At 43.7% G+C, this 15,616-nt stretch overlaps 1 protein-coding gene across 1 annotated transcript in view; it reads right to left on the minus strand.

Moving 5' to 3' along the window:
• Positions 1-15,616, minus strand: part of ak9 (adenylate kinase 9) — a 359,309-nt gene that overhangs the window by 139,422 nt on the left and 204,271 nt on the right. The window contains exon 24 of the mRNA XM_078542572.1: positions 922-1,191. Coding sequence (XP_078398698.1) covers positions 922-1,191 — 270 coding nt within the window. The remainder of the gene's footprint in view (positions 1-921; positions 1,192-15,616) is intronic.

Below are 15,616 nucleotides of genomic sequence, written 5' to 3' on the forward strand. Positions count from 1 at the left end.
TGTAAGGTCATGACCTGAAATGTAACTTAGTTTCATTCTCCACAGATGCTACCGGACCTGGTGAGTATTTCCAGTATTTTCTCTTTTTTATTTCAGATTTCCAGTATCTGCAATATTTTGCTTTAGAAAATATAGCCACCACCCCTTAATGTTCAACTACATTATCTTCGCTGAATCCCCCACCACCATTAACATCCTGGGATTTATCATTAACAAAAAACTTTACTGGACTAGCCACATAAATATTGTGGCTACAAGAGCAGGTGAGAGGCTGGGAATTCTGTGGCAAGTAACTCCTGAAGCCTGTCCACCATCTATGAGGTGCAAATTAGGAGTCTAATGGAATACCCTCAAAATGCCTGGATGAAAATGAAATTCTAACAGCACTCAAGAAGCTCAACACATTCAAGACAAAGCAGCCCAATTGGTTAACATCTCATTTACCACCTTAAACATTCAGTTCCTCTCGATCTTCTCAATGGCAATTAAGGATGAGCAGTAAGTGCTGGCCTGGCCAGCGACAGTCACATACCATGGAAGAAAAAAAGCATACAATATTAGTCTGTTCATAAGCTATTAAATGGACAGCTTCACAGCCGGGCCTGATACTGTTCTCATCCCATGCCCATACATACACACTCTATTGGAAATCATTTGCTAGAAACCACCAGTGGAAATTGTATTTGACTTTTGCTCTCTTTCATCGAACAGTACTGAGGCCAACAGTTGCTCTCCAATTAAGGTTTGCAACTCAGTACAGACTAGAAGATGATTTTACAACATTCTTGGCTGGATAATTTAGTGATACAATGACTGGTTTCTCTATCTACTAGGCTATCAGAGAACTCTAGAATGTGTTTTTAAATTGGTTGGGAATTGTCATTTTATGTGTATTTCTGTTAAATAACTTTTGAATTGTACCTCTCGTTTTTCTTCAGTTTCAACCTCAGTATTTTCAGGTTGTTCACCCCTTTCAAGAGCCATGACGGCCGCTATGTCAACTAGCTCCTCTTCTGTTGGTTCATCATCATATTCAGGCCCAATCTTTTTCTTAGTTTTAGGGAAAAGGAGCTCCTGAAGAAGTTCTACGAACTGAATGTGAAAGATACCTAATTTGTTTGCCAACCACCTGCTGTGGGTTGTTTTACCAGATCCTTTAGCCCCAAACACGAATACTCTCAGTGGAGGTGACTGAAAATAAAAGACATATTTTCACGAGTGTAACTAAAATCATTTGTTCACAGGTTCTTTTCAAATTCAAAACTGTGTGGTTTCCACCAAGTTAAATCACAGTATTAAAGAGAATAGCACACAAATCACTGAACCGCAGTCATGTACAAATCATGTGCAACAACTTAATTCATTGTAACTATTTTGAATTATCAATTTGAAAGATTTACTGCTGAGGAATAGAACACTATTGGAAAATTGACTTTACTCATACTTTGGGAAGCTTTGGCAAATGAGTGCAGCTGAGGAACTGAGTGCATACCTGCAAGTTTAAAATTAAAAAATTGTCCATTTTGGCAGGAAGATTAAAAATCTAAATGGTGAGAGATTGCAGAGCTCTGAGATTCAGACATGAAACGCAAAAGGCTAATATGAGGTGCAGCACATAATTAGGAAAGCTAATAGAATGTTATCCTTTATTGTGAGGGGAACTGAATACAGAAGTAGGGAAGTTATGCTTCAGTTGTACAGGGCACTGGTGAGACTGCATCTGGAGTACTGTGTACAGTATTGGTGTCCTTATTTAAGGAAGGATGTGTTAGAAGCAGTTCAGAGAAGGTTTACTAGACTAATACCAGGAATGGACAGTTTGTCTTATGAGGAAAGGTTGGACAGTCTAGGCTGGTGTTCACTGGAGTTTAGAAGAGTACTATCAAGGTGACTTGATTGAACCCTTTAAGATTCTGAGGGATCTTGACAGGGTGGGTGTGAAGAGGAAGATTCCTCTTGTGGAGAATCTAGAACTAGGGGGTCACTGTTTAAAAATAAATGGTCACTAATTTAAGACAGAGATGAGGAGAAATATTTCCTCTCAGAGGGTTGTGAGTCTTCTCTTCCAAGGGTCTGAATATTTTTAAGGCAGACATAGGTAGCTTCTTGATAAGCAAGGGGGTGAAAGGTTATCGGGGTAGGCAGGAATGTGGACTTGAGTTTACAGTCAGATCAGCTATGATCTTATTGAATGTGGTGCAGGCTCGAGGGGCCAAGTGGCCTGCTCCTGCTCCTACTTTGAATGTCCATATGTACATATGAAACCAGACGGAGAATGATTGTCATGGAGCTATTAATGTATATAATATTATTGGAAAATATTTTTCTTTTAAAATAGAGATTTGGTCTGTGGGTGTGTCTTAATTGGATTAAAGTCAGCTAGTCTGGGTGCTTTGAAATGTCCTAGTTTTGATATGTAAGAGAGATAGCGTGTGTTTGCATTTTTTGAATAGAGCATTCAAGAAGTGTGGTGAAAACTAACACCTATCCAGCAGGTCTAACAGCATCTGTGGAGAAAAAAGTTAACGTTTCAAGTCCTTATGACTCTTCTTCAGAGCTAAAGAGAAGTAAAATGTAATGAAATGTATACTGTTTAAGAGGGGTGGAGCTGGTGAAGCTGGATAGAAGGCCAGTGATAGGTGGAGGAAGGATGGTCTGAAGGCTCTCCGCTTCTTCCTTGAACAATCCCCATCCACCATCACACTCCTCCGTCTGGCTGAACTTGTTCTCTCACTGAACAATTTCTCCGTTAACTTATCTCACTTCCTCCAAATAAAAGGTGTGGCTATGTGTATCCGCATGGGCCCCACTTATGCCTTTCTCTTTATGGGTCATGTGGAACATTCCTTGTTCCAGTCCTACTCAGGCCCCTTCCCACACTCTTTTTTGATACAGCGATGACTGTTTTGGTGCCGCTTCATGCTCTTGTCTGGACCAGGAAAAATTTATCAATTTTGCTTCCAATTTCCACCCCTCCATCACCTTCACATGGTCCATCTCTGACACTTCCCTTCCTTGGCCTCTCTGTCTCAATTTCTGGTGATAGACTGTCCACCAATATCCACTACAAGCCCACCAACTCCCACAGCTACCTTGACTACAGCTCCCACACCCTGCATCCTGTAAAGACTCCATCCCATTCTCTCAGTTCCTTCGCCTCTGTCGCATCTGTTCCGATGATGCCACTTTCCAAGGCAGCACTTTGACATGTCTTCCTTCTTCCTTAACCGAGGTTTCCCACCCACTGTGGTTGACAGAGCCCTCAACCGTGTCCGACCTATCTCCCGCGCCTCTGCCCTCACACCTTCCTCTCCCTCCCAGAACCATGATAGGATTCCCCTTGTCCTCACTTTTCACCCCACCAGCCTCCGCTTTCAAAGAATCATCCTCCGCCATTTCCACCAACTTCAGCATGATGCCACTACCAAACACATCTTCCCTTCACCCCCCTGTCGGCATTCCGTAGGGACCTTTCCCTCCAGGACACCCTGGTCCACTCCTCCATTACCCCCAACACCTCATTGCCCTCCCACAGCACCTTCCCATGCCACCGCAGAAGGTGCAACACCTGTCCCTTCACTACCTCACCAGCTAAGGGTCCAAACACTCCTTTCAAATGAAGCCGCGCTTCACTTGCACCTCCTTCAATTTGGTCTACTGCATTCGCTGCTCTCAATGCGATCTCCTCTACATTGGAGAGACAAAATGCAGACTGGGTGACCGCTTTGTGGAACACCTTCGGTCTGTCCGCAAGCATGACCCAGACCTTCCTGTCGCTTGCCATTTCAACATCGCATCCTGCTTTCATGCCCACATGTCCGTCCTTGGCCTGCTGCAATGTTCCAGTGAAGCCCAATGCAAACTGGAGGAACAGCACCTCAACTTCCGATTAGGCACTTTGCAGCCTTCCGGGCTTAACATTGAGTTCAACAACTTCAGACCATGAACTCTCTCCTCCATCCACACCCCCTTTATATCCCCTCTTTTCAATATTCCGTCTCATTTCTTAATTTTAATTTTTTAATTTTTATTTTTTATACGCATTTTTATTTAAATTCATTTTTATTCATTGTTTTATCCTATTTTCAATCTTTTTTCCCCACCACCGTCCCCTCCACCGACCCCACCCCCAATAGGGCCATCTGTCACTTGTTCGTGGTGTTCTTTCCAAAGTGCTTACCCTTATCCTGCCATTATCACATTCTGCTCTCTGACCTTAATGCCACCACTAGCACCTCCTTTAGCCAGTATCATTATCAGTAACACCCCTTTTTGCCCTTTTGTCCATGACATCTCTGGCAATCTCTCCTTTGCCTCCACCTATCACTGGCTTTCTATCCAGCTTCACCCGCTCCACCCCCCTTAAACAGTGTAAATTTCATTACATTTTACTTCTCTTTAGCTCTGAAGAAAAGTCATAAGGACGTAAAACATTATCTCCGTTTTTTTTTCTCCACAGGTGCTTTTACACCTGCTGAGTTTTTCCAGCATTTTCTGTTTTTGTTTCAGATTTCCAGCATCTGCAGTATTTTACTTTTACCTATCCAGCAGATACCAAGCAATATGTTTATATTGCTAATAAAATTGGTACTATGAAAGGGGTTTCATTGTTAGAGAGGTTTAGCATAGAGGTTGGTGATACAATGAGAATTTACATTCAATGAGTGGTGCTAGGTATAACGTCAGCAGTGTAGTGTGTGCAGAGCAGAGACAGCTGTAAGCCTCCAACTGTCTCCACAGGAACCAAAGTGAAAAGAAGCTCATTTTGAATTTGTAAGGTGAAAATTTGTAAGGTGTCTGGTTAAGTCTATGGGTTGCTGTTGCCTTATTGGAGATTAGTTTGGGAATTTGTTAAAAGTTATTATAGTAGTGATTATGTTTATATGTTTATATATATTTTAACCTGTGTAAATTAATAAAATGTTTCATTTAGTTTAATGTAAAATCTCGAGAAATGGTGGTCTGATTCCTGAATTTAGAGTCACATCTCAAACATAACACTTAAAATTATAGGTTATGACAGTTGTTTAAAGTTTCCCTCTGGGATTTTTAAATAACTCAGCTGTATCAACTGCATCGGTCATATCAACGATAAACACCCAGATCAAGAAATGGCCTGATTGCCTGATAAAAGACAAATTGCTAAGACACTACATACCATGGTAAAAAAATAAAGAACTGGCTACACACTTACAGTATAATAAACAAAGCTAGTGGAACAAGGTTGGAGGCTGAAAACATGCGAAACGGGAATAAAAACCTAAATAAGTGGCATCTGCAAATGTGCACCTGCATATTATGTTATGTCAGATTAGCCAATAACAATAGAACCTATTCCCCTTCTAAGGCATGGAATTCTTGGAATGAACAGGAGTCACACAGTTGCACGGATGGTCAGGAAGGCTGGTGCTGATTGTTCCAGGTTTTAGGAACCGGAATGAGTTGTTCTCGTGGGGGTTGGAGCACTCTCAGCGTCAGTCAGAAGCCCAAGCCACTTAAGCAGCCTAGAGAGCCAAAGTGATTGACCCAAGCCTACAAAAGCCAGCTTGTATTATTTGCAGGTCATCTCGTCATTTAATTTAATATTGTTGAACAGCTCAAAAAAACATAGTACTGTTACTAGACAATGTAAATAAAACTTGTTTTTAAAACTACTTGGGCTAGAATTGAGTGGAGTTTTTAGCCAGTCAAACAACCCTTTGTTGCTACAGTTACCATGGGAAAATCTGCTAACAATGGCCTAGAAATTAGACTGCACCCAAAAATGGGTGCATGAGTCACGGAGCTGCAGCAGTTTACTACTCATATAGTCAGCACACAATACCTCTGCTGCCTGCTGATTAGAGTGTTTATACTACTGGTGTTATTCATGGGCTACAAGTTTATCAGGGGCTGTAGTCAGTAGGCCAGGATGTTACTTAAAGGTAACCAGCACCTCTTAAAGAAAAGTGCATTCTGGTCGCAAAAAACTATCAGAAAGTTTTTGAAGCAAAGGTTCATTGAAGAAATGAGCAGGCACCGACATTTTCTGATACTGCACTGTAGACCTTGATGGAGGCAGTGACGAGGAGGAGGATATCCTTTATCACTCCAAGGGCAGGAAGCCCGCCGGGCATCCACCCAGGAGGCAGTGGGAGGTAAAGTGGGAGGTAAAGTGGGTGCCCCCCGCCACCCCCTCCCCCCACCCAATTAAACCAGCTTATATTTCACCCCTCTCCTATTTTTACTTAGTTCTGTTGAAGGGTCATGAGGACTCGAAACGTCAACTGTACTCTTCTCCGCCGATGCTGCCAGACCTGCTGAGTTTTTCCAGGTATTTCTGTTTCTGTTTTTGTTTAGGCAGTGGGAGGTGTCGCTCAGAGTTTCTTTATCCATAGTCTTGTCTCTTCTGGCTTCTCCCTCAAGTTGCAAGACAAGCTGCAGGTGCTTTCAACACCCTCTTCTGTCTCTCTGCCCTCCTGCACACCACAAACTAACTCTTAGCCCTTTCTTTCATTTCAATGACTGAGAATGTAAATGCCCTAAAGCCAGTGGAGAAAGAGGAGTGTAGTGTTCATGAAGAATGCACTATCATTTTCTCTGACTCATTTAAGCAGCAGCAGTTAAGACTAGAGGAGGGATCTGCACGTTGTAGGCTGAATTTTATGGGACTTGAAACAATGGGATAGGAAGCAGGAGGAGGGGCTGAAAAATTGAGAGGGTATGTGGGGGACGGCTAAAGCATTTGCAACCAACTTCAGTCAGAATGCCAAATGAATGCTCCATCTCAGACTTCCACAATCACAGATACCAGTATTCATCCATTTTGATTCACTACATGTGATATCAAGAAATGCAGAAAGCACTGGATACAGCAAAGGTGATGGGCCCTGAAAACATCATAGCTGTAGTAGTGTAGACTTGTGGTCCCGAACAATCCATGTCCCTAGACAAGCTGTTCCAATACAATTACATCGCTGGCATTTACCCGCCACATAGAAAATTTCCACAAAAGGCAGGAAAAATCCAATCCAGCCAATTATCACTCCATCAGCATACACTGATCATCAGTAGGGTGATGGAAAGTTTTGTTGACAGTGCTATCAAGCAACACTCAGAGTAATAACCAGCTAAGTGATGCTCAGTTTAGGTTCTACTAAGGCCACTTAGCTCTTGACCTCATTACAGCCTTGGCCCAAATGTGGACAAAAGAGGCGAGGTGAGAGTCACTGCCCTTGACATCAATGCAACATTTGACCAAGTATAGATTCAAGGAGCCCTAGCAAATCTGGAGTCAATGGGAATCAAGGGGAAACCCCTCTGCTGGTTTGAGTCATACCTAACATAAAGGAAGATAGTTGCGGTTGTTGGAGGTCAATCATCTCAATTCCAGGACATCACTGCAGGGTAGTATCCTAGGCCCAACCATCTTCAGCTGCTTCAACAATGACCTTCCGTCCATCATAAGGTCAGGAGTGAGGATGTCCTCTGATTGCACAATGTTGAGCACCATTCGCGACTGCACAGATACTGAAGCAGTCCATGTCCAAATGCAGCAAGGCCTGGACAATATCCAGGCTCGGGCTGACAAGTGGCAAGTAACATTTGTGCCACATATCAGCCAGGCAATGACCATTTCCACCAAGAGGGAATCAATGGCATTACCATTGTGGAATCCCCCACTATCAACATCCTGGAGGTTACCTTTGACCAGAAACTGAACTGGACTAGTCACATAAATACTGTGGCTACAAGAGCCTATCTGAGGCTAGGAATCTTGTGGCGAGTAACTCACCTCCTAACCCCACCAAAGCCTGTTCACCATCTACAAGGCACAAGTCAGGAATCTGATGGAATACTCCCCACTTGCCTGGATGAGTGCAGCTCCAACAACACCTAAGAAGCTCGACACTATCCAGGACAAAGCAGCTCACTTTATTAGCACCCCACCCACAAACATTCACTCACTTCACCACCGGCGCACAGTGGCAGCACTGTGTACCATCTGAAAGATGCACTGTAGCAACTTACCAACGCTCCACAGGCAGCATCTTCCAAAACCTGGTGTTTATCAGGCTTGTCCCCCTCTTGAACTATGGTGGAGGTGGAGGTGCGGTGGGTGGGGGGGGGGGGGGGGGGGGATGATGAAAGTCAACTGTTAAGCTTTGGTGTAATGATGCAGCGACTGATGTTCCAGAGGCTCGTTCAAGAGATGTTTCATGGTGGGCGGGAGAAGGAGCCCGTGGATGATAAGTGGTAAGTAAAATTCATGCCACACAAGTGCCAGGGAATGACCATCTCCAACAAGAGAGAATCTAACCATCACCCCTTGACATTCAATGGCATTGCCATCACTGAAGCCCCCACTATCAACATCCTGAGGGTTACCACGGATCGGAAATTGAACTGGACTAGCCATATAAATACTGTGGCTACAAGAACAGGTCAGAGATTGGGAGTTCTTTGGCAAGTAACTCACCTCCTGACTCCCCAACGCCTGTCCTCCATCTACAAGGCTCAAGTCAGGAGTATGATGGAATACTCTCCACTTGCCTGGACAAGTGCAACTCCAAAAACATTCAAAAAACTTGACACCATGCAGGACAAAGCCCGTTTGATTGGCATCCCATCCATAACCTTGAACATTCACTCCCACCACCACTGACGCACAGTGGCAGCAGTGTGTACAATCTACGAGATGCACTGCAACAATTCACCAACGCCCCTTCGACAGCACCTTCCAAACCCACAAACTTTATCACCTAGAAGAACAAAGCAGCAGACGCAATACCATCGCCATTCCTTCACTGTCTCTGGGTCAAAATCCTGGAAACCGCTTCCTAACAATACTGTAAGTGTACCTACACTAGATGGACTGCAGCAGTTCAAGAAGGCTGTTCCAACAACACTTTCTCAAAGACGATTAGCAATGAGCAACAAATACTGGACTTGCCAGAGATACTCACATCCCAAGAAAGAATAATTTTAAAGAAAGGAAGTTGTTACGGACAGGAGATGGGTTAATTTAAACAGCACTAATTTCTGCTCTCACTACTCGTCTGTAAACAGAAAGTTATTTTGATTTGTTTCCCCATTTACAAGCCATAACATATTTCCCTAGCCTCTCAGTTTTTGTGTGATTCAGGTTTCTATTAATTATCTTGCAGAAAATCCAAGATAGGATGAACCCAAAAGTTTGGTTTATTTGCACACGCTCAAAATACAGGAAAGGGGGTTCGCAATGTCATCTCCACACTCAGACAGTAAAGAGAGGGACAGAGAAGGTTTACAATACAGAGACCATAGAGAAAATATAAAACAAAAATAAAAATACCTGGAAAACTCAGCAGGTCTGACAGCATCTGCGGAGAGGAACACAGTTAACGTTTCGAGTCCGTATGACTCTTCAACAGAACTAAGGAAAATATATATTGGTTCACATGGGTTCCAGAGTCCAGAATCAAAGTCCAATGAGGTATTCTTTCAAGGAGGTCAGCGGGCTGAAAACCAATGTTGTAGAGTACACTTTTCCGGTGGTGTTGACTTCACAAAATGAGATAGGCACGTAGAATTGAATCAGTCTTGTCGGTGATAGCACAGAACTTCCAACAGAAACAGAGTAGATGGGGCCAGATGTACAACTGGGCAGAACTCCTTCTGTGTGGCCTGCCAGTCAGATGATAAAGCAGCAGGTTGGGCTATGCAGCTCAGCAAGAGATTGTTAACCTGTTCAACAAACCAGAAGCTTAGGCCATGTGACCGTACCTCGCCACAAGGTCTTCAACAAAGGATGTTTATCCATTGTCTGGAATTCAGCTGGGACTCCAGGACTGCTAAATGTCCCTGTCATAATGGATTAAAGAGAAACATTTGACAGGTCTTTGTCTTAGTAGACTTTGCATTTCCACTGGCAAGTCTGCATTATCAGGCCTTCAATGTAGCTCCCTTTGAAGGTGGGCTGTACAGTCCCCAGGTGATCATTCGTAGCTCCTCAGAGATAACGAGGTTTGAAGTTTCCGAAACTGCAAAGTGGCTTCTTTGTTTTGGGGTCATGGACAAAAACTCACAGAGGGTCAGCCATCTTAATGCTCTTTGTTCAGCCAAGGTCCAGTTTTAAATTAAGAAATAGGCATGTGGATATATTTTTAGAAAATGTTCAGTGTGAGGGTCTGTTTCGTCACAAAGTCGAAATGGGGGATAGGCTGCTTTGAGGATTCCAACTCTAACTTGTCTCATGAGTTTGTGTATAGTATGGAAATCATTCTGCCCAACGTGGACTGATTGTTAAGTTCCAGCTGTAGAACCCACCATGATAGAGCGTCTTATGCTGCCATGGAAGCTCATGGAGCTACAATGGAAGTTCACACTGCTGGCTGCTATTTTGGTTTTGAGGAGCAATCTTGAAAAGAGCTTCTAGGCTTCACATTATTTCTGCAAACTGATCTCCAGTAGAACACTAGTAGTGCTGATGCGTCATCCCAGGTGAATGGCCTGGGTTCCATAAAAGATGCATCTGCTGTACTGTCTCAGGATGACATCATGCTGCTCCCCTGCCAGCCATCCAGCTATGCCTTGTCAGTGTCTTTCAGCCAGCTGGTCCAGACTGCTGCAGCCCAAGCTGAGACACTGCAGTCTGCAACAGTGTGTAGACAAATAATTTCTCCAAGTCATATTGAAGTGTTCTTAATGGAAGTTTAGCAACCTTTCATTTCCCAAGCTGCAGCCCCTGGAGAAGCATCTCATTGAAGTACCAGGGTAGGAAAATAAGTACACAAGACAGGTACTAAAGGTCACACAAGGGAAATTCGTCTTTTTTTTTTCAATACTGACATGATTTCTTTGATAAATTTGTTTTTTGATCTGGATTTGGTGATAATTTGTCTTTGTTGTGAAATGAAGGCAAGACCAATATGTTTGGAGTGAAGGAATGCAATTGGCTGGTAGTTCCAAGAAGAGGTATGGATTGTGGGGCTGTTTGTGAATGGGGAATGAGAGGGTTGATCTAACTGAAGCATTTTTCAATTAGGTCATCTCTGAGAGCTCAGGCAAGTGGGGCTGTGATAGTTGCTGCCTCTCCTCTTTCTCTTCTTCTTGCTCCTCCTGTCTTTGTTGCTGTTCAGGTGGTGCTAAGTGCTGGTCTTTAACAATGGGAAGTTTTGTAACATGCAGCAGGTGATAACAAATATGGATGCTCACTCAGGTCCGTGCAACAAAGCATTACTTGAGAATACAAATTGTTTATTTAATGATATTTCCTACAGCAGCATCGTTCTAATTCTAGGCATGCTCTGCAGCTTTGCGAGAGTTTACTGACAGGAGTCATGAGCCATGTCCAGAAGGGATATCCTTGTCATCTAATATCCCATTCTCAACTCAGCAAATTGGTCGGAATAAAAATGATGCAGAGAACTGGCACAGGAAGAAAGTGCCAAGACTGCTGCCGTGATAGTGGGAAAAGACCTACAGGAGGCGCTGCCTGTGATCATAGCCAGTTGAACACTGAAGCAGAGGACTCTCTTCCCATTGATAAAGATGCCAGACACTTTGCACCATGGGGTCTACTCTATGGGCAAAACCTAGTACTCTATGTTCCTGCTTTTCTCTGTCAATAGGGAAGGAGATGCAGGTGTTTCTCATGGTGTAGAGAACCTCTCTCACATATCAGTATATTGCAAACTATGAGATGTGACTAATGTTAAAGGCTGTAACAAGCCTATGTCATAAAGGTTGAGGGCAAAGGTGACCTTGGCAACTACAAGCAGTGCTGTCCATGCCCTTGTTTGTGACTGGAGTTCTGGCTGCAGACTGTGTACATAACTTGGTGACAGACTCTACTGTGAAGTGAAGGGACCTCATTCATTGTTAAAGGTAAATTGAGAAGGCTAATGGGTTTTTACAGTTTCCCAGTCTGCCTGGCTGTAGTTGCAGCCAAAGGTCGCCTTGTAGAGGAATTCCAACCCCCACCTTCTTCACAACGGTAGCCTGGCTTTCTCTACTTTTTAACTAAATTTTTAACATTTGCTTCAGAGGACACCTCGATGTTGTAGTGCAATCTCATTTACTTATCTTTAACTGCAGTTGCTCCTCTGAAGCTGGTAGACCTCTGTGAAGGTGGATGTTGTTATTTTAATAGTTTGGGAATGTGATGGTATTCTGTAAAGGTGTGTGTGTGTGTGTATGCACGTGCGTGCATGCGCGCGGGCAATATAAAATAAGGGGTGTAATTTTGAAGGAGGTACAGGAGCAGAAAGCCCTGGGTCTATATGTGCATAGATCATCGAAGGTGGCAGGGCAGGTGGAGAGAGCAGTTGATAAAGCATATAGTATTCTGGGCTTTATTAATAGGGGCATAGAGTACAAGAGCAAGGAGGCTATGCTGAATTTATATAAGGCAGTCGCTAGACCTCAGCTGGAGTATTCTGTACAGTTCTGGGCACCACATTATAGGAAGGATGTGAACACATTGGAGAGAGTGCAGGAGATTTACAAGAATGGTGCCAGGAATGAGAAACTTCAGCTATGAAAATAGACTGGAGAAGTTGGGACTATTCTCCTTGCAGAGAAGGTGGCTAAGAGGAGATTTGATAGAGATGTTCAAAACCATGAGGGTGCTGGACAGAGTAGATAGGGAGAAGCTGTTCCCGCTCGTAAAACAATCAAGAATGAGAGGGCACTGATTTAAAGTAAATGGCAAAAAAAGCAAATGTGAAGTGAGAAAAAACTTCTTCACACAACGAGTGGTTCGAGTCTGGAATGTGCTGCCTGGAAGTGTGATGGAGGCAGGTTCAATCAAGGCATTCAAGATGGCAATTAGATGATTATTTGGATAGAAATGATGTGCAGGAGTACGGGGAAAAGGCAGGGCAATGGCACGAGGCCATAATGCTCATTTGGAGAGCTGGTGCAGACACGATGGCCGAATGGCCTCCTTTTGTGCCATTAAAATGTTGTGAATTCTGTGATTCGATGTCCATGATTAATTAAACTGGTGGAAGCTTGTCTGTGGGAACTGAGAGATTAAAGGTAAAGGTGCTAAATGCATGCATTTGTAATGAGACACTATGGTGAGGTTGATTGTACGAGTAAGTAGGTTGGGTTTTAAAATTTGCATTGGGTGAGAAGTAGGGACTTGACTTTTCAGCTATTAAATTTCAAAGGGGAATTTAGAAGTGACAGCGGGCTTTTAAAACTTACAAAAGGTTTCATAAGTAAACAAAGGAAGGTTATTAAATTTTATTTGACCCGAAAATGGAGGCAATAGGAAAACATTAAAGATTTTTACATTTTGGAAAAGCTAAGCTCAAAGAGGTGCTTCGGACAATGGAAACTAAGATGAGAGGGGAAAAGGATACTTCAGGAAGGATGTTGAGCTGGGTGGTGTGGCTATTTGGGGGAGAAGTCCTGAGACAATCTCTGTGCTGAGAAATGTTGTGAATTTGAAGCAGCCATCCAGTTTCAAGCCAGAAAAGTCTTTGTTTTCAGAAAGCAGTCTGTTTTTGAACTCTTTTGCATTTCCACAGTGTAGTGGAAGAGAATGAGAAGTTGTGTGGTACACCTTTACTAAAGTGACAGCAGATTTTGCCTTGGGTAACATTAATGGATTTTTATGGTTAAAAATCTATGAGAGCGCTATTGCCAAGTGTGTGTTCTAACCAAGAGGTTTATTTTTATTCATTCACAGGATGTGGGCTTCGCTGGCTGGGCCAGCATTTATTGCCCATCCCTAGTTGCCCTTGAGAAGGTGGTGGTGAGTTGCCTTTTTGAACCGCTGCAGTCTATGTAGTGTAGGTACACCCAGAGTGCTGTTAGGAAGGGCGTTCCAGGATTTTGACCCAGTGGCAGTGAAGGAGCAGCGAAATATTTCCAAGTCAGGATGGTGAGTCACTTGGAGGGGTACTTCCAAGGTGGTGCTCCCATCTATTTGCTGCCCTTGTCCTTCTAGATGGTAGTGGTCGTGGGTTTGGAAGGTGGTGTCGAAGGAGTCTTGGTGAATTCCTGCAGTACATCATGTGGAGTGTACACACTGCTGCTAATGTGTGTCGGTGATGGAGGGAGTGAATGTTTGTGGATGTGGTGCCAATCAAGCAGGCTGCTTTGTGCTGGGCGGTGTCAAGTTTCTTGAGTGTTGTGGGAGCTGCACTCATCCAGGCAAGTGGAGAATATTCCATCACACACCTGACTTGTGTCTTGTAGATGGTGGACAGGCTTTGGACAGTCAGGAGGTGAATTACTCATCGCAGGATTCCTTGCCTCTGACCTGCTCTTGTAGCCACAGTATTTGTATGGCTAGTCCAGTTCAGTTTCTGGTCAATGGTAAATCCCAGGATGTTGATAGTGGGGGATTCAGTGATGGTAATGCAAATGAATGTCAAGGGGCGATGGTTAGATCTTCTCTTGTAGGAGATGGCTATTGCCTGGCACTTGTGTGGTGTGAATGTTACTTGCCACTTGTCAGCCCAAGCCTGGATGTCTTCAGGTGAGACAGGGAAGGAGGTAAAAGAGGAGGGGGTATCGCAATATTGATCAGGAATCAATTACAGCAGTAAGGAGGGATGACATCTTAGAAGGCTCCTCAAATGAAGCCATATGGGTAGAACTGAAAAACAAAAAAGGAGCAATCACATTGCTGGTAGTGTACTATAGGCCCTCAATCAGTTAGAGAGAAATAGAAGAGCAGATATGTAGACAAATTTCAGAGAAGTGTAAAAATAATAGGGTAGTAATAGTTGGGGATTTCAACTTCCCCTACATTAACTGGGTTAGCCATAGTGTGATAGGTTTAGAGGGAGCGAAATTCTTAAAATGCATCCAGGACAGCTTTTTAAGCCAGTGCATAGAAGGTCCTACAAGGGAGGGGGCGGTCCTGGACTTAATTTTAGGGGATGAAGCCGGGCAAGTGGTAGAGTTATCAGTGGGGGAGCATTTTGCAGATAGTGATCATAACTCCGTTAGATTCAAGGTTGTTATGGAAAAGGACAAGGATGTGCCAGAAATCAGAGTTCTAAATTGGGGGAAGGCCGATTTTAATAAGATCAGATATGATTTGGCCAGAGTGGACTGGGAGCAGCTGCTTTTAGGTAAATCTGTGTCAGAGCAGTGGGGCTCATTCAAGAAGGAAATAGGGAAAGTACAGGGCCAACGTATTCAAGTAAAGACAAACAATGCGACCAACAAATCCAGGGAACCCTGGATGTCGAGGGATATACAGGATTGGATAAAGAGAAAAAGGGGGCTTATGGCAGATACCAGGCAACATCCTGGTAAATCTCCTCTGCACTCTCTCTCGTGCAATCACATCCTTCCTATAATGCAGATTTCAGAACTGCACGCAATACTCTAGCTGTGACCTAACCAGCGTTTTAGACAGTTCCAGCATAACCTCCCTGCTCTTATATTCTATGCCTCGGCTAATAAAGGCAAGCATCCCGTATGCCTTCTTAACGACTTTATCTACCTGTCCCGCTACCTTAAGGGACTGGTGGGCATGCACACCAAGGTCTCTTTGATCCTCAGTACTTCTCAGGGTCCTACCATTCATTGTGTATTCCTGTGCCTTGTTTGTCCTGCCCAAGTGCATCGCCTCACACTTAACCGGGTTTAAAATCCATTTGCCACTGATCAGCCCATGTGACCAGCC

The sequence above is a fragment of the Cetorhinus maximus genome, chromosome 5 (assembly GCF_964194155.1).
Source record: "Cetorhinus maximus chromosome 5, sCetMax3.hap1.1, whole genome shotgun sequence".
NCBI lineage: Eukaryota > Metazoa > Chordata > Chondrichthyes > Lamniformes > Cetorhinidae > Cetorhinus > Cetorhinus maximus.